Below are 23691 nucleotides of genomic sequence, written 5' to 3' on the forward strand. Positions count from 1 at the left end.
ACTCCTATACACTTCCTCTATGATCAATGAAATAGCGGCTCCGTCTGCATTTCCGTCAAAATAAACCTGCTCACAATTAATAGAACAAGGGTGTGACTATTTCTCAGTTGACTAAAAATTAACTTCGTTCTCAGTCAGATGATGGCATCAAAGTTGATGATATCATCAAAGTTTAGTTATAACTCATGTTCAACTAATGATTAACATAAATTACGATGCAAATTAAATGGTGTAAGATTTGATTGAATACAAAGTTCGTTCTCAGCTAGCTAAGAACTAACAAATCTCATACTGTAGAACAAGTTGAATCCAAAAAAGAGCTAGATGTAAAACTGAGAAAATGTTTCCGTCAATTTTCCTTTGACTAAACACAAATAGTGACATGGGGAAATTTCATGATTTGTTTGAGGAATGATGATGCTTTTGTAGCCACTTACGTACCCAAGGACTAGGGTCATAACCCCACATGATTCTTAGCTATTGGCCTACCAGATGACCAAAGACTTCATGTCACTGTCTAGCGTCTACCACTAAGTTATTTATAAATAGCAAGGCTTCCCTGAGCATAGGATGCATAGCTATGAGAGCGGACGAATAGCGCCCGGGCTTGGGTGGTCCGGATATCTGCAGACTTAGTGTGTGGCGATGCGGCTATGGAGCAGCATTAAATGATGCAATGCCAGAACAGGAATTGAAAGAAATACGCCGTATGATACGTGAACGGTGGCGCTGGCGCAGGAACAGGGGCCGACGATATTAATGGGGGCAGTTGGGCCGACGATAGTACATGATGTCCGGGCGGCGGTGAAACATGTTCCGCCGGCCGGCGCCGATGCCCGCCACCTTCTTCGGAGATCTGGAGCCGAGGATCCCCCCCACCCCCCACACGGTCAGACCACATCCGCCTTGGGGCCTTTTGCAAGCCCTGCTGGCGCAAGTCAGGAGCGGCAGAGATGAAGTGGAAGCAGTCGTTGGCTGTTCTTGACTGCCCGAGGAGGATCATAAAATATTCCCCGAGGAGGTGGCGCCGGCGGCGGCCGCTGGCGAGAGTACCAGTACTGGATCGGGCAATTCGGTGGTGGGGCTCAATTGCACGGCGGGCGCTGGCGAGGAATTGCAGACGGAGGTATCCATGGCCGATGCCGGCAATGTGGGCGAGCGCGCCGTCGTCTCGGGATGGAAGAGGGGGTACTGGGCCGTCTCCCGTTTTCCTTTTTGCGATTACGCACGCCTGTGTGTCACGCTGGCATAGTTTGTTTTTGTTGTTTGATTGGATGATCCGTGTTACTTTACTCGCTCGCGCGCCTAAGTATGCCTTTTGCTTAGTCGGGCAGGTGCTAGTTGAAAACTGAGGGGAAAAATGTCTCGCGACCGCGGCCGTGCCCAGGTAGGTGCCCTGCCGCCGCCGCGCTGATCTGCCTTCTCCGGCCTCCTCCACACTTGCTGAGGCCAGATCCGGGATCCCCTACACGCCCTCTCTCTCTCCCACCTTCCAGTCCAGCCTCGGAAGCCTGCGTCGGAGGCTGCCGAGCTCCATCTCCCCGGCAATCTTCCCTGCAACCTTCGGCGACTCCGCGTCCCGTCGCGGGCCGCGTCGTCGCTCCGCCTCGACCGGCACCACCGACAGGGAGAAAAAATTTGCGCTCGGTAATTCTCTTAGCAGGGGGGCTCTTTTTCTTGTAATGGTCACTGTTGCCCATCCAGGTGGTGTATGAAAACAAAGCTACGGTTATGATGCGACCAACCAGATTCTAAATTCTGGTTATGAAATTAGATCTACTTTTTGGTTATAAAATTAGATCTACTTTTTGGTTATGGTTGATAGCATTTCACGAATTTGTAGAATAGTTAGTCAACTTCCAGCCGAAATGGTGATAGTATGCATCCATCTCTTTACTTGGCATCTTTCAAATTAAGTTGAATAAAAGCGTGGTTTGGCGCGAACCTTGTGTAGATCTAGTGCAACAAAAAAGTTCACCTACATGGAGTTTTCAGTTTGTTAGCTGCAGGAATGACTCTGATTGTTTGCTCTTCAAAGTTGACACACGGATATGTAGGATTCTATTGCATATTAGCCTTCATCTGTAGCAGCATTTGATCAACAGAAACTGTTTCGCTGGTTGTTACAAGCCTTGAAAATGCAGTATACTTGTAACAAAAGCGTTCAGTAATTTTTCAGCAAATTTGGATACTGTACAGACTTTAATCATGCAGCGAGTAACCTTATTACATACAGAAACGCTCTATGGCAAACATGATGATGACTAGCACTCAGAGAAGCGAAAGTGCGAATCACATGCTCAGGACATATGTGCCTCCTGGATCGGCAATGTACGTGTTTGTTAAACAATTTAACAAATTGTTGTATGATAGGGACGTAGAAGAGAGCTTCCAGGAGAAGAGGACACGCCTGGTAAAGCCCCGAAAACAATGAGAATAATCGTGACTGTGGTTTTGCATGTTTTGTAATGCTTGCCATGTGTCCCCTCCTCTTTTTTGGACTGACCTGGTTTTTTTCCATTACTGTACCCCGCAGGGTGGGGTGGTTTGCAAGGTTGGTGAGCCTATGGAGAATCATGCCGCAAAGATCTACATGCGAACAATGTTCGAGAAGTTCCAGGATAGTATGTACAAGATTGGTTCTTACTACGCCGACAAGGTGGTGCCAGGGGAGATGTATGTTACAACACATTTTGATTGCGAGAGCCGAGAGAAGTGGTGCAAGGTGCAGTACAAGGTTTCGGGTAGCGGTGGCTATTACACATGCGAATGCGGCATGTATGAGCACATGGGCATGCTCTGCTGCCATGTCCTTAAGGTACAAAATGGAAGTGTTTTTTTTCCATTTAATTGTTCTACTTTTTGGCGCGGCTGGCACGATCTGGAAACTTTGGTGGTAATGGCATACCTTTTTGCCCTGGTGCAGGTTCTGGTCCACCTCAGGTTCAAATTGACGGTGGACGCGCGCGACGTGTTGCCCATGCACCTGGTGCACTACCAGAAAGATCAGGGCCTGATGACATCCTTCAGTTTCCGGCATTCCCAGCTATACCTCAATTGCATGGAAGTGGGATGTAAATGTTGATGCATACACCACAACAATGGAGTCCATAAAGGTTATGGTGCCAAAGCTCAAGAAGGTAGGTGTCGAAGGGGATGGTTTAGGTCTCGAGGCGAGGCTCAACGTGAAGAAAGCTCGGGTAGATGGTGCGGCTGCACAAATGGTCGTGCAGTACCTCCACTGGGACAATGGGGTCTCTGATGCAATCAGTCTGGATGCAACCCTGCTCGCTCCATCGAAGAACAGAAGTGGTGGAAGGCCAACAAATAGCCATGACAAGCCGCCGTATGAGACTACGTCGAAGCGTACTAGATTCTACACGATATGCAGGTTCCCCGGACACAAGAGCACAACATGCCCAGACTGTCCTCCGGGGGTGGCGAAGCCTCGGAAAGAAGCAAAATGCTCGAATTGTGGTCTGCCAGGGCACAGTAACAGTAAGACAAGCTGTGTCAACAAAAATACAGCGGTTTAGCTTGTTCGTGCATTTGCAGGGATGTGCCCTAGATTGCTGTGAGGAAATTTTGGTTCCGCAATCTGCTGATAGCAGAATGAGAGATTGGAAATGTATTATCTTTTATTTATTGGACAAGGACATGTGTGCGGGCTCGCTGTGGATCGTGCCTGTGCGATGTTTGTTCTTTCCTGCAATTCTATTTTTTAGCATGATTTGTTTTTGCCATCCCCTCCCCTTCCATTGCTGTGTGTCTGGAGTTCAAAGCTTAATGGACTGTGTACTCCGTCTTCCGTATGCATTCGTTCCAATTCCAGGCTCATGATCTGATCAATTGTTCTTTCTTTGTAATATGGTGGCGAGAAGCCTGCGCCTGCTGGGGGAAGCGCCATGGGAGCTCGAGCAACCAGATCGGGCCATTGTTTTGTTGTGGATCTGGATGGGGGGTTGAGCTGCTCGGTGTGGCCCTGGATCTGGGTAATATAGCCAAGCGGATGCGGTGGAACATGATGGTCTGCTGGCTGCTGCCTACCGCGTCGAACTATTCTCTTCTTGGTTCGCACCAGAGCGTTGCTTACGTTGGAGGTAGTTGGCCGTCCGCGCCGGGCGTATTCCGTGCCTGAATTACTCCATCTGATACAGCCCCTATTATGACGTCAGTTAAAGATGCCAACGGTCTGATGTAGTGTGGATATCCGGATCACTCCAGCTCGGGCGTACTAGTGAGTTTTCGGCATAGCTATTTCTCATTTTACTTGTCTATCTTGGAGTAATGCACTTCTATGGTGTACATTATTTGTTGTGTCTCTGCACATTGAGGATATGAATTTTGTATCTATATGGGCATAGAATGCACCAGGAACCACTAATGGACCATCTGAATCACATTCTGCACTGATTCTGGTTCGCTTTGTCCCCCCTATTTTTATTACCTCTGCCTGGCCTTTGCGTCCTGCTCCTGTGCCTGTCAGGAACGAGGTTTCATAAATCTCATGTAAGTGTATCAAGGAGATGCTGTCCTCAAACCACCACACAGCACATTTTACAACTTCACAGGCATTCAACCATCACAAAAGCGATAACCTTTTGCTGGAGCAGTGCAGCTAGCACCTTGGCCAAGGAGACGACATGCAAGGATCATGTAGACATTGTACATTTTTCTTCAGTGAAAATCCCACACACAAGACGAGTCTAAGGCTGGTCATAGTGGGAGTAACTTAGACTAGTAACATATGTCATGCTACTAGTTTAGGTTACTACCTTCATAGTGGGTACTAACGTATATATGGTGTCATGCATTGTATCATTTATTGTGTTGTAGACTCATCTTGCCTTGAGGTGTGTGATGTTATGGTAACATAGCTAGTTATCATCTCACTCTCTTTCTTCATTTATTAGCATGCCATGTCACCAAAATACCTTGAGATATATGATGTTACTAGCTATGTTACTCCCACTATGAGCAGTCTAACACCACGATTGCACAGGCTTCAAAGAATGATGTGTTGGACAAATACATAATGTCTCCTTCAATGTTTCTATGACTGAATGCGAACAGCAAAACGGGCAAATTACACCAATCAATGACCATATTGATTACACAAAGAAAGCAGACCCAAATCAGTCCTATGTGGTCTAGCATTAATCTCCAAAAATATATTTAAGGAACCAGCTATGAGACCATAACCCAATGACAAAGTGCCTGTTTGCACCATAGCAATATACAGTCTAATATTCGACGTTACAAAGGAGAATGACAAGAGAAGTCGAGTAGACTAGCAGTCAAGTAGGATACAGAAGCAATAATATTGCCCTACAAGTATTTAGATTTGCAGCAAAGTATAGAAATTTGTAGCAAGACATCTTCTACATATTCAGTTGTTGGCAAAGAAATAAATGAATCCAATGCAAATCTCTTATCTCCTAAATATAGTTTGGAGAAGTGGATATCAAATCCAAGTCTTGCATCAGAATAAGTTAATTAGCATCACGAGCAATAGCTTAAGACAGATATAGTTAATCCTGATCAGCATCGCGTCATGAGAAAACAGGTTCATGATGAAATTAAATTGCTAGGACTTCTAAGTTTTGTGCATAATCTGTACTTGGTCCAAATAAGAAAATACATAGCAGTATAAATTTAAAATATGTTGTGGATTATGGAGAAGTGATATTGATAATTGAACTTGGCGCAGGAAAAAAAAATGCAGGATCTCCCTTGTGAAATTGACTGACCAACAAAAGGAAGAAAGTAGATACTAGAACTGGTGAGCAGATAACACAACACTTTACCCAGAAATCCATCAACTATACATTTTTTTAATCAAGTGGCAGTATTTACAACCTGTTCTCACGGATACCAAACTCATGCTAGTTTCTAGCTCCACAACAGCATCAGACAGCACCTTGTTAATAACTACTAACTACTGTATCTGAATGAAGAATACCAAATAAATTAAACTAACAAATGGAACAATAAGACCATGAGATACACTGATTCTAATTGCAAATTATGAAATGGCATTCTGTAGAAGGACAGTAATGAATTTTCTTTCGTATTGCTTGGGTAAGTAAAAAAAAGCAGCCTTGTGTGACACTTCCTCAAGATCTGAATGAAGAGTACCAAATAAATGAAGGTATAGACAGTGGTATGATAAGATCATAACTCAAAAGATACACTGCAAATTATGTAGTGGTGCATTCCTCGGAAGGGGAATGATGTGGTGCCTTTCATATTGGCTGGGTAAAAGAGCAACAGTGAGAAATAGCAACGTCCTAATGGATGGTGGCATTTTCTCATGTAGTGGTATAAACTATAAAGTATACATTTCTTGATGCTTAGATGTGCCGTCACCCCACCCTACTAATACAACCAGCTTCTGCCCACGTTGTTTTCTAATCATGATCACAAAATAGCAAGAAAAAGGACTCGTTTTGCCACATTGAAGTATTGAACAGAGATAAATGAGCTATGTTATCGTTAAAAAACAGAGGAGTCCTTGTCCGAGATTTAAAGGTGTTATTTTCTGTTTAATTAATGTGCATAGAAGGCTAACAAAATAACACTAGTTCAATGGGAACACTGAAAAACACTAGTTACCATGCAAATATCTTGAGTATAGTTTGGATAAGTAGATACCAAATCCAAACCTCGCTGGAGAATAAGTTAATTATCAGCAGCAGCAATAGCTCAAAATAGATATACTTATTCTGATGTTCAATGAAGTTATGTGCATAATCAGTACCTTGTAGAAAGTGGAAATACATAACGATATAAATTTGAAATATGTTGTGCAATCTCAAGAAGTGCCATCTCTAATTAAACTTGATGTAGGAAAAGAAAATCAGGATCTCCCTCATGAAATTGACTGACTGCACAAGGCAGAAAGTAGATATCCGAACTGGTGAGCAGATAGATAACAGAATACTTTACCCAACAAAGCCATCAACTATACATTTTTTAATCAAGTGACGATATTTACAAGCTGCTATCACAGATACCAGCATCAGAAAGCACATTGCTAAGATCTGGATGGAGATTGCCAAATAATTGAGCTAAGAAATGAAACCCATAAGATACACTGATTCTCCAGTAGAACAGTAAATTCATATTGCTTGGGTAACTACAAAAGAGCACTTCCTTTTGTATATAACAAAAAAGTGTACATTTGTGAAAGCTTAGATCAGAATAGTTGGTTAGTTCCCAAGATCTGAATGAAGATACAAAGGAGCTACAAAATCATAAGATGCACTTTCTCATAGTAAATTATGTAGTGGCGATTCTACAGCACAGTGCTGTGGTGCCTTTTCATATTGACTGGGCAATTGAAGAGCAACCTCGAGAAATACCAATGTGCCAATGGATGGTGGTGTTTTCTCTTGTAGTGTGGTATAGAGTGTACATTTCTGGATGCTTGCAAGTGCCGCCAGCTTCTCTCCATATTGTTTTCCAAACATGACAACAAAATAGCAAGGACTTTTTTTGCCACATTGAACAGAGCTAAAGATGTTAATGCTATCATTCAAATAGAGGAGTCCTTGTCCAAGATTTGAAGGTGATAGTTTTCTATTTAATTAATGTGCAGACAAGGCTAACAAAATAAGTTAAAAAAAACACCATTTCAATGGGAATACTGAAAAACACTACATTCAATGAAATGGGATTGAGCGAGATAACTCAACCTACATAACTGGTCCTCATTTTGCCTGCTTGGTCATCTGTCTGTCCTAAACCAATTCATTCACAGAGCTAAGGGAGCGATCATCCGTCAATGTGCAGTGACGCCATTCTCTGCATTGAGCCCATAGAGCACGCCTGCATATTTCTCCGTCGATCCAGCGAAGAAGGAATCCTTGAGCTTCCAGAAGGCACATGACGTGACCAGGCTATCGGAGCCGGCCTGGTGGGACTCCCCAACGCGCTCCACGTCGAGGAGCTCGGCGAGCTTGTTGAGCCCGCCGTGCAGGCTGTTGCAGAACTTCATGAGGTGCTTGATGTCGTAGACGGTGGGGAAATAAATCTTCATGAGCTTGAAGAATCCGGCCTGCGTGTCCGGGAGGGTGTCGCAGGTGAGGATCTTGAGCAGGTACCCGAAGTCGTAGCCGGCGTGGAAGGTGACCCAGTATACGCCGTCGTTGAGCACGACGCCCGAGGACATGAGCAGCTCAGCGAAGCGGCGGGCGTCGACGCCGCGCTCGGCGTTGCGGCGGAAGTCGATGCCGCTGTGGCGGAGCAGCTCGATGGAGTCGGTGGCGTAGATGTCGCGCGAGTCGTCGAACTCGCGGAAGTTGAACTGCCAGACGCAGCGGCGGCGGCCGGCGCCGAGGGCCGGGAGCTCGCCCGTGGGGCCGGAGAAGGTGAGGCCGAGCTGGATGAGGTGGAGCATGTCGACGTTGGCCTTGAGGGTGGCGTAGTTGTAGTCGGCGGGGGAGCGGAAGGCCCCGACGGGGCGGCAGACGATGCCCGGGAACTCGGTGTCCATGGCGACGAAGGGGAACTCGTCGACGACGTCGCGGATCAGCGCGAACTCCGCCTCCAGGTTGTCCGCCCACACCTCCCGGATCTCCACCGTCTCCTCGTTCACGCGGCCGTTGGCCGTGGAGATCACCGCGGCCGCGAGGTCCGACATGGCCATTGCAGATCTCCGCCTCCGGTGCTAGGGTTTGGTCGGATTTGGGGGAATGAGATCGGAGAAGGCTCTGGATTTTCTAGACGGGGAAGGAGGTGAGGTGGGGCAGCGCTGGTGCGGCGTTGCCTCTATCCCGACTCGACGGCCCAGATCAAGGATCTGAGACCGGATGGACAGCTGAGGATGGGTCTCGCACCTGGCCGCAGTTTCAAATCTGGTGCAGCATGGGATTTTGACAAAAATAATTTTTTTTACAAAGAAAATCACGAACTGACCCCTCTGACCAAACTATTTCACGCCACTAACTCTTTTATGTGGCGCCCTTTCGAGTGCACCTGTCTGTGTGATGCCCTTGCGAACGGCGTCATCAAGCTTCTTCCCCCAGCACAGGTGGATCGCTACACAACTTCTTATGTGCCAAGAGACCCTTTTTTGAAAGGTCTTGCATGACTATCTTCACATTTGAGTGAGTGAACAACTGTGTAAAGGCGGTGATGCTTAATCGAGAACTTATTCATCCATACCTTCAATTCCAAGAAGGTATCGAACTTGAGCCCTTTAAATATCACATTCGTCCTGACATCTACATCCCTCTTGGAAATTGGTCTAGCTCCAAGAAGTAAACTCTTGGCCTGCCACCTTCAACCACGGCCCTATCCGCAAGACTAACATCACGGAACAATGGTATCGAATATCCCGTCCATTTACCTTCTTGAAGATGTCGGCTGTTTCGGCTTCCTTGGCCGTCAACCCATCCTCATCAAGTTCTTCAGTGGGACCATCATCATCCGAGTCTGAGACAGAACATCGGGAATAAGGAATGGAGTGGTCCATGTCCTCTTGCGTCAAATATGCGTCCAAATCACCAACATTGTTGTACTTCATCTTGAAACCATTGTCACCATCGTCATGCTCGTCATACTTCTTCTCTAACGGTGCATCTTGGATAATGGGAGGTTCGGTGGCTTCTTCTTGGCTCATGGGTGGTGGACTCCTAGCATCAATGGGGGAGGAGCGCCGGTTAAGGTCAAGCTACAAATTAGCATCAACCGTGTTGCAAACAACTCCAGAGCCTTGTCTTGTGATTCAGCCACCGTCTCCTTGTAAACAGACCAACGTTGCTCAGAGTTGATACGCATTGTCTTCCAACGGTTGTGCATTTCAAACCCCACATTATGTATTCCCTCTATCTCAACAGCATCACTTGGCTCATTCCAATTCAAACCAATCCTTACTTGTGTTAGCACCTCGGCGTAGTTAGGGCTACGGTCAAACACCAAGTCAACCTCTTCCGGGTCCGGCTCTATGTTTTCCTTCAAAAAACATCATTGTCCACATGATGAACATGAACAATTCTTTTCATCCCTAGCATAATGTGAACAACACATACATACATATGTTCAATTGTTAGCCATGGTCAAAACAAATCTAGGGTTTCCACCCATACAACCTAACACTAACACTTGTCCTACTTCAACAAACCCTAACATTCCTAAAAACTTGACTTCACTTGCCAAACCAAATTAGGGTTTCACATCTAGAACCAACCAAATCCATGAAATCATTGGATGAAAAGAAGGGGACTGGAGGAGATTACCTTAAGGAACGGGTCGGGAACGAACTCCACAGACATATCCAACGATATCCACCAAGCTCAGAGAGAGTTTTGAGTTGGGGAGAGAGGTGGGGTGCCTGGTCGGAGGAGGAGGAAGAAGAGATGAGCAGGAAATGAGCCATGGTTGGGCTGGGGCAGCTTGGGCCGCCACACATAACAGGATGTGGGGCGCCCTTCCGAGCGGCGCCACACATTCAAAGTGTGGAACCCGTGAGAGCGGCGCCACACGCCCTGCCACGTATGCTGGTCAACGGCGCGTGATACGTCCAAAACGTATCTACTTTCCCGAACACTTTTGCTATTGTTTTGCCTCTAATTTGTGTATTTTGGATACAACTAACACGGACTAACGCTGTTTTCAGCAGAATTGCTCTGGTGTCTTGTTTTTGTGCAGAAATTCAACTTTCGGGAAAATCCTCGGAATTTATACCAAAGGGCCTATTTTACCAGAAGACTTAGGGAGCCAGAAGGGCAAGCCAGGTGGAGGCCCAAGGGCCCCACACACTAGGCCGGCGCGGCCGAGGAGGGGGGCGCGCCGCCCTAGTGTGTGGCCCCTCTGCTGGCCTCCGACGCCCTCCTCTGGACTACTTAAAGGTTTCGATCTAAAAACGCGAGGCACGAAGTCGAAGTCGCCAGAAACCCTCCAGAACGCCGCCACATCGCGAAACTCCGTCTCGGGGACCAGAAACTCCGTTCTGGCACTCCGCCGGGACGGGGAATTGGAGGAGATCATCGCCATCATCACCACCGACGCCTCTCCATCGACCAGCAATGCTTCCCCCATCCATGTGTGAGTAATTCCCCCGCTGTAGGCTGAAGGGGATTGTAGGGATTGGATGAGATTGGTCATGTAATAGCATAAGATTGTTAGGGCATAGTGCCTAGTGTCCGTAATTGGTACTTATATGATATTGTTGCAACTTGTTATGCTTAATGCTTGTCACTAGGGCCCGAGTGCCATGATCTCAGATCTGAACATGTTATTGTTTCATGATGATATGCATTGTTTCATGATCTTACCTGCAAGTTGTATACACATGTCGCTGTCCGGAACCCGAGGCCCCGAAGTGACAGAAATCGGGACAACCGGAGGGGAAGGCGGTGATGTGAGGATCACATGTGTTCACGGAGTGTTAATGCTTTGCTCCGGCACTCTATTAAAAGGAGTACCTTAATATCCAGTAGATTCCCTAGAGGCCCGGCTGCCACCGGCTGGTAGGACAAAAGATGTTGTGCAAGTTTCTCATTGCGAGTACGTACGACTATATACGGAACACATGCCTATGGATTGCTTTGTACTTGGACACCGCTTTATTATTATCTACAAATGTCCTGCTTTGATTGTTACATGAGTTTCTCTCATCCATGCAACGCCCGTCATCCATCCCTGTGCCTACAGTATTTTAATCCTGCTGTTTACTATAATTACTACTGCTGTCTCTGTTACTCTGCTGCTGTTATTTCACTACCAAGCATCGCTATAAAACTGTTACTACTGATAAACTCTTGCGAGCAAGTCTGTTTCCAGGTGCAGCTGAATTGACAACTCCGCTGTTAAGGCTTTCAAGTATTCTTTGTCTCCCCTTATGTCAAATCAATAAATTGGGCTTTACTTCCCGTGAAGACTGTTGCGATCCCCTATACTTGTGGGTCATCAAGACTATTTTCTGGCGCCGTTGCCGGGGAGCATAGCTTTATTTGGAGGTTCACTTGGATTGATATTGTTCGCTGCAAATTCTCCATCATGGGTAAATCTCGCGATCCTAAAGTCGCTATATTACCATCCACTACAAGAAAAAGGTACAACTCTGAGTACCTCTGCTACTCTTGATTCACCATCTGTGATAAGTCAACTTGTTTCACCACCACAAGCTTCTCTTGCTGGTACTTCTGCTGAATCTGAAAACTCTCATAATATTGATAATGTTTCTGATGTGCTTGATGATAGTGGTTCATTGGGATCCTTTCTAGATGCTACAATTTCTAGGTCTAGACAAATTGAAAATGCTGAAACTCCTAATGAAAACGCTGCTACACCTGTTAATTCACCTGAACTTGATTATTCTAGTGATGATCCTGATGAGGATTATGTGGAGCTTAATGATGATTTTATTGATAGATGCAATGCTACTGTTGATGCAAGAAAAATTAAAAAGTTTCTCGCACAATATACTGTTAGACATAAGCTATCTCCTGATCCTAAATTTGCCACATCTCCTATATGCATTAAGGATAAAAATTATGATTTTTATCTTGATCTATCTCATATAGCTATTGCTGTGAAAACACCCTTTTGTGGTACTGAAAAAGAAAGTGCTGTAGAACACATGAATGAACTTTCTTCTATGAGTAGCTTGTTTTCTGATGATGTCAAGATGCGTACTTATTTCATTGCTAAAAATTTTCCTTTCTCATTAAAGGATGATGCTAAAACTTGGTATAATAATTTGCCTCCTGGTTCTATTAAAAGTCCAGGTGATTTGCTTGATGTTTTCTTTCGGAAATACTTTCCTGCTAGTGCTCAACATGCTGCTTTACAGAAAATTTATAGCTTTGACCAGGAAGATGGAGAGAAATTGCCTGAAGCATGGGCAAGATTTTGCTCTCTTATCAGAGCTCGACCTGGACATGATTTGGAAAAGCATGATTTACTTGATATATTCTATAGTGGACTAACCGTTGAGTCTAGAGCATATTTGGATAGTTGTGCTGGTTGTGTTTTCAGGAAAAGAACTCCGCATTTAAGTCAAGAATTATTGGCTAAAATAGGCCGGAATCATGATGATTGGACTACACCTGAACCAACTCCGACGCCAATATTGAAGAAGAGGGGTTTGATTAAATTGAATGATGAAGATATGAGGGAAGCCAAGAAGTCTCTTAAGGAGAAAGGTATTAAATCTGAAGATGTGAAGAATTTACCCCCCATAGAAGATATATGTGAGATAATTCCCCCTTCATCCTTGATTGAGGTAAACTCTCTTCAACGCTTTACTAGGGAAGATATTCCGTATTCAAAACCTCCTGCTCAATGCTTAGATGAGTTTGATAATTATATTGTTAAGCAAGAAAATTTTAATATGAGAGTAGAGAATCATCTAATGGAAAATTCTCAAGCTATTAGCAATTTGCATGATATTGTGGAGAGAACCTCCAATGATGTTAAGATGCTTGTTAAACATTTTCAAATGGTTCAAACTCAAATTGATCAACTCACTAAAGTGCAAAATGACTTGTTAAAAAATAATTCTAAAGAGAAACATGCTTATGAAGTAACAACTAGAGGCGGTGTTTCTACCCAGGATCATCTATATCCCGAAGGGCATCCCAAAAGAGTTGAACAAGATTCTCAACGAATTGAACCTAGTGCTCCTTCTAAGAAAAAGAAGAAGAAACATAAAAATGTTGTAGAATCCTCTGAACCTGTTAATGATCCTAATAGTATTTCTATTTCTGATGCTGAAACTGAAAGTGGTAATGAACATGATAATGATAATGATAAGAATGATGTTTCTGATAAAGAAGAAGTTGAAGATGAACCTGAAAAGCATGCTAAAAATAAAAAGTATACTAAAGAAGATTTTATTGCTAAGAAACATAGTAATGAAAGAGAACCTTGGGTTCAAAAGCAAATGCCTTTTCCTGCTAAGAAACTAAAATCAAAGGAAGAAGAACACTATAATAAATTTTGCGATTGGATGAAACCTTTATTCTTGCAAATCCCTTTGACTGATGCTATTAAATTGCCTCCTTATTCAAAGTATATGAAAGATATTGTCACTAACAAAAGGAAAATCCCCAATGATGAGATTTCCACTATGCTTGCTAATTACTCTTTCAATGGCAAGGTTCCAAAGAAGTTGGGCGACCCAGGTATACCTACTATTCCTTGTTCTATTAAGAATAATTATGTTAGAACTGCTCTATGTGATTTGGGAGCCGGTGTTAGTGTTATGCCTTTTTCTCTTTATAAGAGACTTTATTTAGATAAGTTGATACCTACTGATATATCTTTGCAAATGGCTGATAAATCTACTGCTATTCCTGTTGGTATATGTGAGGATGTTCCTGTTCAAGTTACTAATAACTGCTTGATATTAACTGGTTTTGTTGTGTTGGAAATGCCTGAAGATGATAATATGTCTATTATTCTTGGAAGACCTTTTCTTAACACCGCAGGGGCTGTTATTGATTGCAATAAAGGAAAAGTTACTTTCAATGTTGATGACAAGGAGCATACCGTCTATTTCCCCAAGACGATTGATAAAGTATGTGGAGTTAATACCATTTCTAATGTGAGAACTATCAAAGTGGGAACTATTGATTGTCCTATATATGAGTCTAAAGAAGGATATCAAAATCTTATGATTGGATCCATATCAATACAATTCAAGGTAACATGAATGATTTGAGGTTTATTTCTTCTTATGCTATGTAAAATTTATTTGGTGGCAAGACTTGATCAACCTTGTTAACAAATACTTTTTATATGCATAGAGGAGGTAAACAACATCTCTTTCTTCCTCCACTTGTTCTACTTGCTGTAGCACTTTTGTTTTGCAAAGTTCCTTAGTAGTATAGAAATTTCAAAATCTTTTCCTGTCCAGTAATAATAAACTCAATACCCAGAAATGTGCATTTTTCAAAGTTTTCAAAAATTCACAAAAATTATACCGTTGGTCCTATTTTTCGAAGACGCACCTGGGAGCACCTGGGGATGACCAGTGGGGCACCCCAGGGTGGCACCCCACAGGCCGGCGCGGCCAGCAAGGGGGGCGCGCCACCCTGGTGTGTGGGCTCCCCCTTGCCCCACTTCTTCATCTCTTCCTCCCACTCTCTTCTCTCTCCCGAAAAAAATCGCACCAGCTTTCTCTCACTCACGTTTCTGCTCAAGAGCTCAAGATTTCTCGATCTCTTTCCTCAGCCCAGATTTCTGTCTGAAATTTGGCACATTTGCTCTCCGGTATGTGACTCCTCCGATTATCCAAGTAGAATTTTGTTTGGTTGAGTATATCTTAAATATTTTGCTGCTGTAGGTAACATGTTTAGTGAGCTTGCATGCTTGTTCTCAGTTGTAGAAACTAGTTTTGATGCATGATTAGTACTCTAGAAAGTTCCTATAGCAGTTCCCCTCAATTATATGTCACCAAATCAAATTTTATAATGTTTGTTGAAAAATTTCAGAAAATAGAGTGGAATAGACATCAACTAAACCAACAAGAATTGGAGGTGCAACAAGTCATGAGAGTGAACCGCGAAGAGGGAGTATACCCCTCTTACTACCCGTGCACAGATTTCATGAGAAGTGCAGGAATCTTGGGAGATGTTCAGAATCTAATTTCTCGTGCAGGGTTGAATGATTTTGTTGACAGAGAACCATGTCAGTATGCAAAATTGACTATGTCTATTGTGCAGGATTTTAAGTTCAATTGGTCACAATCTAACCCCATGGTTCAGTACAAAATTTATAATAAAACTGTCAACTTGCCATTCTATGATTTTTGTACAGCAATTAGAGTGCCGCAATGGGGATCATGCGAGAAGATAAGGGGATCGCCGCGAGAGCTCTTGAACCTCTTCGAGATGATTTGTCATGGAAGGAGCTTCTCAGAGGATGGTGGTAAAATCAGTAGCATTCAACTCGCAGCTATTCGCTACTTTGCTTATTTCATTACTAAGTGCGTTCTTGCTAGAAAGTATGCAAGTAAATTATCTATCCAGGATTTAGCTTTTCTAGCTACTGCATTGCAAAGTAATAAGGCTTATAATTTGGGTGCGTTGATAGCTTATAGACTTGCTACTAACCGTGAGAAGGGAAGAATTTGTGGAGGTCTCATCGCCTCTCGTTTACTAGCTGTGCTTGGTGTAGAACCTCACCATCTTGATATTCAACTTCCCATAGAAAAACTTGACATAGTCTCCATGATTAAACATGAATTTGTTTCTGATTCATCTAACTTGGGTAACCTGTTTTACAAGATAACATTTTACAAGAAAACTTGGAGAACAACTAAGAAAACTGAAAAACTAGTAAGATTGCCTGCGCCTGTTCTATTTAACCTTGATTCCAGGGAGGATTGGTCAGTCACAGAAGGTGCACTGAATGCATACATAGAGGGAGGAGGCCATCATGCAAGAGACAACACGGAGGAGGTCGAGGAACACCTTGACTCGTCATCCGATGCAGCAAGTTCTTCGCATCAACATTTTGGGCATGTGGAGCCTCCACGCTTTTCTTCTGCATCGGGACCTCACTATGACTACGCCATGTATGATCCACCGGCGTGGAACAGCGACCCTCGCTGGGGTTGAACTCCACTTAGGCCAAAAGCCTAAGCTTGGGGGGAGGTATACCGGCATCACTCATTCTTTGCATATTATGGTTGCTGGATACTTGTATATAGTTGTTTAGTTTCTTTAAGTGGTTTTCTAATGAGAGGGAGATGATATTTGGGGAAGTGCTGCCTGAAAACAGATTCTGGACTGTTACCGAAAAATTCTCAAAAATAGCCAGAACATTATTTTGCGAAGCCAATTTTTGTGCATGTTCCCCAGGTTGTTATCTAACTTTCATTAGTTGAATACTTTTCGAGCTGGGCAGCGGAAGAATTTCCTAAAAATCGATTACTGTACTGCTGTAAAATTTGACGAATTCCTGCTGCTTTGTGTTTATGTGACTTTTCTAGTTTCCATTTTCTTGTTTTTGCTTTGTTTCTTTCCTAAAACACAAAAAGACCAAAAATATTTCTGTTGTTTCTCTTCACCATTTGTTTATTTTGGCTTCTTGCTTTTATTTTGCTTTATTTGCTATTGTTGGTTTGCTAAAAGAAAATCCAAAAAGATTTTGCTTTGTTTGCTTGTTTCCCTTTGTTCTTGTTTCCAATTCGAAAACACCAAAAATATTTGCTGTTCTTCTTTGGTTTTGTAAAGTTCATTTTGAGTTCAATGGTCTTCGGTGGCTGGAGCGTGGTTTTCATTTCATATTATCCAAGCTACACAAGTGAAAAGCAATAATGACGATCTACGACAATTCGACTGTGGTGAGAGGCTGGTATGAACTCTATTTGTTTTCATTTTTGTACATATAATCATCCATGTGAGCATGCTTAGTTGGTTCATGTGAGGTATATGTCATTTAAGAAAGTCTAGTAGTTCATGATCTCTCATGTTTAGCTCCAACTTATTAATATGAGTAGCATGTCATGGATGTTTGCTTGCATTGTTTTATTCATAAATAGGCATGCCATTGTGGTATCCTTCTCTGAATAATTCATTTGAATCGACTTGGCACATGCTCACGCATGCATATGACTGAACAAAAGTCAATTAAGCCTCGATGATTTACATTGCTTCAGAGTTCTTGTATCACTTTTATGCTTCCGTTAATTTATTTTGCCGCAAGCATGATTATGACAGTGACTGCTCTCTTGATTTGTCGCTCCCCAGTCTATTGCTAGCCTTCACTTGTACTGAGCGGGAACGCTGCTCGTGCTTCCAAACCCCTGAAAACCAAGTTGTTCCAAAGTGTCCACCATAAATACCTATGCATGGCATTTCAAACAATTCCAAGTAAATTCTTGTGCGCTACCTTTAAACCTTCAAAATGCTTCTCAATTTGTGTTAATGTTTTATAGCTCATGAGGAAGTATGTGGTGTTTATCTTTCAACCTTGTCATTTACTTTTGACGGACCTTCATAATAAGAGCTGGCAACGGGGTGTCCAGCCCCAATTAATAACTTCATTAATAATTCTCTTCACATGTTTTGCTCTGATTCATCAGTAAGCAACTTAATTTTGCAAATAGACACTCCTCCATGGTATGAGATTGATGGAAGGCACCCGAGGATTCGGTTAGCCATGGCTTGTGTAAGCAAAGGTTGGGGGGAGTGTCACTCATAATAAAAACTAAAGTACGTGTGTAAACAAAAGAGAAGAGGGATGATCTACCTTGCTGGTAGAAATAACGTCCTTCATGGGAGCCGCTCTTGAAAGTCTGGTTGGCGAGGTAGTTGGTGTACCCATTATCATTCGTTGACAACAACAAATACCTCTCAAAATAATTTTACTCCTGTTTTAAAAATGAAAAGCTCTAGCGCATGTTAATCCCTGCTTCCCTCTGCGAAGGGTCAATCTTTTACTTTCATGTTGTGTCACCATCCTTTCTTTGAGCACTTTCTTGAGAGCACAACTGTCATTCTTAGTATAATATGCTTGTCCCAAAATATGATTGACTGTGGTATAACTTTGATGCTTTCATCTTTGACAATCTCTATTTCCAGTCTTTCTATGAACTTCAGAGGTGCATGGGCATTTATGTTTTGTTGTTCAAATTCGGGCAAGCGAGATACCACTTTATCATACCCTTTTATGAACATTGCAATCCTGCTTATAGACATGATTCATGATGCTTATTATTAATTATTGGTACCTTTCCATGATTGGCATAGCTATTAGATGATTTTATTTGCATGTATCTTATTATGAACTGCCTAAGTGTTAGCCATATCATGAGAATATTTACATCATATGAGAAAATGTGTTCGTGAAAGTTCTTTTATCGCACTCAGTTGTTAACTGAATTGCTTGAGGACAAGCAATAAGCTAAGCTTGGGGGGAGTTGATACGTCCAAAACGTATCTACTTTCCCGAACACTTTTGCTATTGTTTTGCCTCTAATTTGTGTATTTTGGATACAACTAACACGGACTAACGCTGTTTTCAGCAGAATTGCTCTGGTGTCTTGTTTTTGTGCAGAAATTCAACTTTCGGGAAAATCCTCGGAATTTATACCAAAGGGCCTATTTTACCAGAAGACTTAGGGAGCCAGAAGGGCAAGCCAGGTGGAGGCCCGAGGGCCCCACACACTAGGCCGGCGCGGCCCAGGAGGGGGGCGCGCCGCCCTAGTGTGTGGCCCCCTCGGCTGGCCTCCGACGCCCTCCTCTGGACTACTTAAAGGTTTCGATCTAAAAACGCGATGCACGAAGTCGAAGTCGCCAGAAACCCTCCAGAACGCCGCCACATCGCGAAACTCCGTCTCGGGGACCAGTAACTCCGTTCTGGCACTCCGCCGGGACGGGGAATTGGAGGAGATCATCGCCATCATCATCACCGACGCCTCTCCATCGACCAGCAATGCTTCCCCCATCCATGTGTGAGTAATTCCCCCGCTGTAGGCTGAAGGGGATGGTAGGGATTGGATGAGATTGGTCATGTAATAGCATAAGATTGTTAGGGCATAGTGCCTAGTGTCCGTAATTGGTACTTTGATGATATTGTTGCAACTTGTTATGCTTAATGCTTGTCACTAGGGCCCGAGTGCCATGATCTCAGATCTGAACATGTTATTGTTTCATGATGATATGCATTGTTTCATGATCTTACCTGCAAGTTGTATACACATGTCGCTGTCCGGAACCCGAGGCCCCGAAGTGACAGAAATCGGGACAACCGGAGGGGAAGGCGGTGATGTGAGGATCACATGTGTTCACGTAGTGTTAATGCTTTGCTCTGGCACTCTATTAAAATGAGTACCTTAATATCCAGTAGATTCCCTAGAGGCCCGACTGCCACCGGCTGGTAGGACAAAAGATGTTGTGCAAGTTTCTCATTGCGAGCACGTACGACTATATACGGAACACATGCCTATGGATTGCTTTGTACTTGGACACCGCTTTATTATTATCTGCAAATGCCCTGCTTTGATTGTTACATGAGTTTCTCTTATCCATGCAACGCCCGTCATCCATCCCTGTGCCTACAGTATTTTAATCCTGCTGTTTACTATAATTACTATTGCTGTCTCTGTTACTCTGCTGCTGTTATTTCACTACTGCTACTGCTATAAAACTGTTACTACTGGTAAACTCTTGCGAGCAAGTCTGTTTCCAGGTGCAGCTGAATTGACAACTCCGCTGTTAAGGCTTTCAAGTATTCTTTGTCTCCCCTTGTGTCGAATCAATAAATTGGGTTTTACTTCCCGCGAAGACTGTTGTGATCCCCTATACTTGTGGGTCATCAGCGCGCAGCGTTGACCGCGCCACGGAGGACAAGATCTGTGGCGCTGTTCGCAAGGGCGCTACACAGACAAGTGTGGCGCCGCTCGGAAGGGCATCACACAAAAGGGTTAGAGGAGTGAAATAGTTTGGCCAGAGGGTCATTTCGTGCTTTTCTTCGCCAAAAGTTATTTTCTCAAAATCGCCGGTGCAGGAATGGGTTACCTGACGAACCTAACCCGATTAAATTTTCAATAAGAAGTTCTACCACAGAAGCTCAATTCGGCTCCTGGGTGCATATGCTCTCTCTACCAAATAAAATATTTTGAAGTATCAAAAAAAATTGACGAGAGTGGATTTTGTACACCCACGCATGGGTGTAGGTGTTTCTGTCACCATCCATTGTGCTTTGAGATTCGAATAAAAAGAGAAGAGAGAAATGAATTTTTTCATCTACCATGGTGGACACGAATCTCGAGAAATAAATAGACGGTGACGAAAACACCCACGCCCATGCATGGGTGTACAAAAGTATTTCCAAAAAATTGACAAACATTTCTACATCTACATCTCCACAATATATGTGTGTTCATCAAGTTTCGCAAAATACCGATAATTTTTGTGATCTATGTAAAAACGAGAAAACAATTCATGTGAAAAGCGCTATTTTTAGCACCAAATTTGTATTTTTACAAACGTCACACGATAAGTTGATTTTCCATGAAATAACTTCGTGGACGCATAGCACGTGAAGAATTACGTGAAATTTTTTTGTTTCAGTTTTTTCACATTTCAAAACATATCTAAGATGTATTACAAAATAAAGGAAGCATATGCTTCCATGTTTTAAAACATCACTCCCTACTTACTATTCACTTTTAATTAAAACTAGTTGAATGCCCGTGCGTTGCTACGGTCTCTCAAGTTTTCTTTTCCGTACCACACATGTCAAAATTATGCAAATAAATATTCTAACAATGACAATATAATTCACAGTGGGAAAGGCAATGTGGGGTTACTTTGACCATTGATTTATTCACCTATTCTCCTTCTCTTATATCCTATATGGATGCACCTCTTTCACCATTGCGTTGTCTTTGTATATTGTAGTCACCTCACACCAACGATATCATTATTGCACTTCACAGTCACCACTCCAACAACATTGTCATTGTACTCCAAACAGTGAATGAAATAAATAAATTCTAAAATATGAGAAAATAAAACTATTTCCAAAAATCAAAATTCCATGTTGCCGAACGGCATATATGATAATATTCACTAAAATTGGGAGGAAAATAAAAAATGCAACAATCTTAATGTAGATGGATTGAAACAATTCTGTAACACAAGCATCATGATTATGCATGGATGCACAAGTACTTCTGTCTTACTCTAAAAAGGAAAATGTAGAATGATTCTCTCCTCATGAGCACAAATTGCAAACAATTTCTTCTTAGGCTCATGATCATAATTATGTCATGAATGATTTGTACAATTTGTTCTGCAAGTTACATCTTCAAGATGATTCACTTTGTTACAATAGGACTACAAAACTCCAAACAATACATATGTGTAACTATTACCGCAAATGTAACCACTCATTCAGATACTTAGCTAGTGCATCCAAGATAGGTTAGAACCAAAATACACTCTTGTTATTCATTAGCACAAAAATAAATAATACACCAAGCAGTATCATGTTCCTTGTCATGTGCGTCATCTTCCAACTGTCTATCCTTTACTCTAACACTTGCTCCTAGTCCATTCTAAGCACATTTTTTTACTGAACACGCACCAACATGTTCTCTTCAGTTTGGTGTTGCTTAGAACAACACATCAACACATGTTCATGGTTTAAAGATAACTACTGTAACATTTACAAGTTATTTCTAACATCAAGCATATTAAAGATAACATTTCTTCCGGTTGATCTACTTGTGCAGTCTTCAATTTCGGGTATCATCCACACCACACCACACGGTCAGCGATCGCCCGAACTCTTCAATGTCTTCTCTCTAATTGGTGAGCGAACGCCTGCACTCTTTATGCCTTCAAGGATTCTTAGTTTGGATATCGTCCACACCACACAGGATAGGGCTTTGTCAAATAATTCAAGAAGACACAAACAAGTGATAAGATATTTGCAAGAGCATACACTTCTTGTCTCTTAGACCTAAAAATTAGTATCAGCCCAAAAGTTGCACATGTGGTTTGATAACTACTCTCAAGGGCAAATTAAAATAACATATTGTCATAATATCAGCTGAAGAAAAGTTGTTTGCCATCCTCGCTGTGTCTCCAACTCCTCGCTAGAAAAGTTTCTTAACAGTTTACAGATTTAACCGATAATAGTCAATTGTTTGTTTTAAGCTAGTTGAAGCAAAAAAAAAAATTCAATATAGCTCCTCTTCACTATTTTATTGGCAAAGCCTTTCCTCAATCTCAATTTATCAGCACTACCTAGTCAATAAAGATACACTATGCTTTCTTAAATTATTAGTGCTAAATTTCATTTATCCTGGACCAAATTGGTGTGTTGAATTGGTCAAGTAGTTACAAAATTTTAAGTGAAGATGTCATCTATCAAAATAAGTAAAATACCTCAACTCATATACACCTTATTATACTTATAGTAAATGGATATCACCTTAAAGAATGTTGATCATCATTGAGCCCCTACCAAGGAAACATGGGCTTGTGCATCATTCAAAACCATATCCTTGAAAACTTTGGTCAGCCCTCCACGCCCATCTTTTCTACAAAAAATCACCGAAGAGAATAGTTAAAACCAAGAGAACAAAGTTCACGTCAGGTAATATGATCCCACTAAAACAGTTGAAGAAACCTAGTTGCACGCAAAACAACCTTAGGAATGCATTACTCCATTCCACACAAAATACAGCATGCACAACGTGCAGGAATTCTAGAGACTACAACATGAGATTGGATTATAAGTAGAAAAGTATTGACAAATTCAAGACCTAACCATGCAAAACATTACAATGATAAGAACTTTTGAAGACACGCCAACGATTTACTTGCATTAATCATCCGTTAACCAGCAATGCACATCACCTATCCTATATAGATCATCCCCACTGTCCTATTTCTATTTACGTGCAGCCTATCCAACTCAACAAATATGTCACATCAGCACCCTGATTTGTTCTCCCACCCACGTCCAATCTGTTCCGTCAACACACAAGTTTATTTGAGGGGAAGGAAACAAAACAAACCGATCTGCAAAACATGACCGTGGTGTGAAAGAAAACCATGATCTTTGTTATGAAGGTACAAGCCTTCAGCCCCTGAAAAAAGGGTTCAAGCGTTCAGCCAATGGAAAAGGAATCCATTCATTAGGAAATGGTGCCTCTGCGAGCCGGTACCTTCTGCAAGGTGCAATAATATTATTCAAGAGGAGAAATCTGAAACCAAC

The 23691-nt window shown here is 42.5% G+C and overlaps 2 protein-coding genes across 2 annotated transcripts; one reads left to right on the forward strand and one right to left on the reverse strand.

Moving 5' to 3' along the window:
• The first annotated feature begins 1449 nt into the window (after positions 1-1449).
• LOC127309097 (uncharacterized) lies at positions 1450-3743 on the forward strand. Its single transcript, XM_071821220.1, has 4 exons — positions 1450-1647; positions 2374-2413; positions 2537-2818; positions 2927-3743. The coding sequence occupies exons 3-4, from the start codon at positions 2567-2569 to the stop codon at positions 3083-3085; spliced, it is 411 nt and encodes a 136-aa protein (XP_071677321.1). The 5' UTR covers positions 1450-1647; positions 2374-2413; positions 2537-2566; the 3' UTR covers positions 3086-3743.
• Positions 3744-7560: 3817 nt separating this feature from the next.
• On the reverse strand, positions 7561-8721 carry LOC127305134 (probable CCR4-associated factor 1 homolog 7). Its single transcript, XM_051335510.2, has one exon. The coding sequence runs from the start codon at positions 8648-8650 to the stop codon at positions 7784-7786; it is 867 nt and encodes a 288-aa protein (XP_051191470.1). The 5' UTR covers positions 8651-8721; the 3' UTR covers positions 7561-7783.
• Between the last annotated feature and the right edge of the window lie 14970 nt (positions 8722-23691).

The sequence above is a fragment of the Lolium perenne genome, chromosome 6 (genome assembly GCF_019359855.2).
Source record: "Lolium perenne isolate Kyuss_39 chromosome 6, Kyuss_2.0, whole genome shotgun sequence".
In the NCBI taxonomy this organism is placed as follows: Eukaryota; Viridiplantae; Streptophyta; class Magnoliopsida; order Poales; family Poaceae; genus Lolium; species Lolium perenne.

What these genes read in the sequence shown, in the direction of transcription:
- LOC127305134 (XM_051335510.2), bottom strand. Translation starts at nt 8,650, where the DNA reads ATGGCCATGTCGGACCTCGCGGCCGCGGTGATCTCCACGGCCAACGGC.
- LOC127309097 (XM_071821220.1), top strand. Translation starts at nt 2,567, where the DNA reads ATGGAGAATCATGCCGCAAAGATCTACATGCGAACAATGTTCGAGAAG. An exon ending in TCTGCTGCCATGTCCTTAAG is followed by an intron (nt 2,819 to 2,926) that starts GTACAAAATGGA and finishes GCCCTGGTGCAG; the next exon opens with GTTCTGGTCCACCTCAGGTT.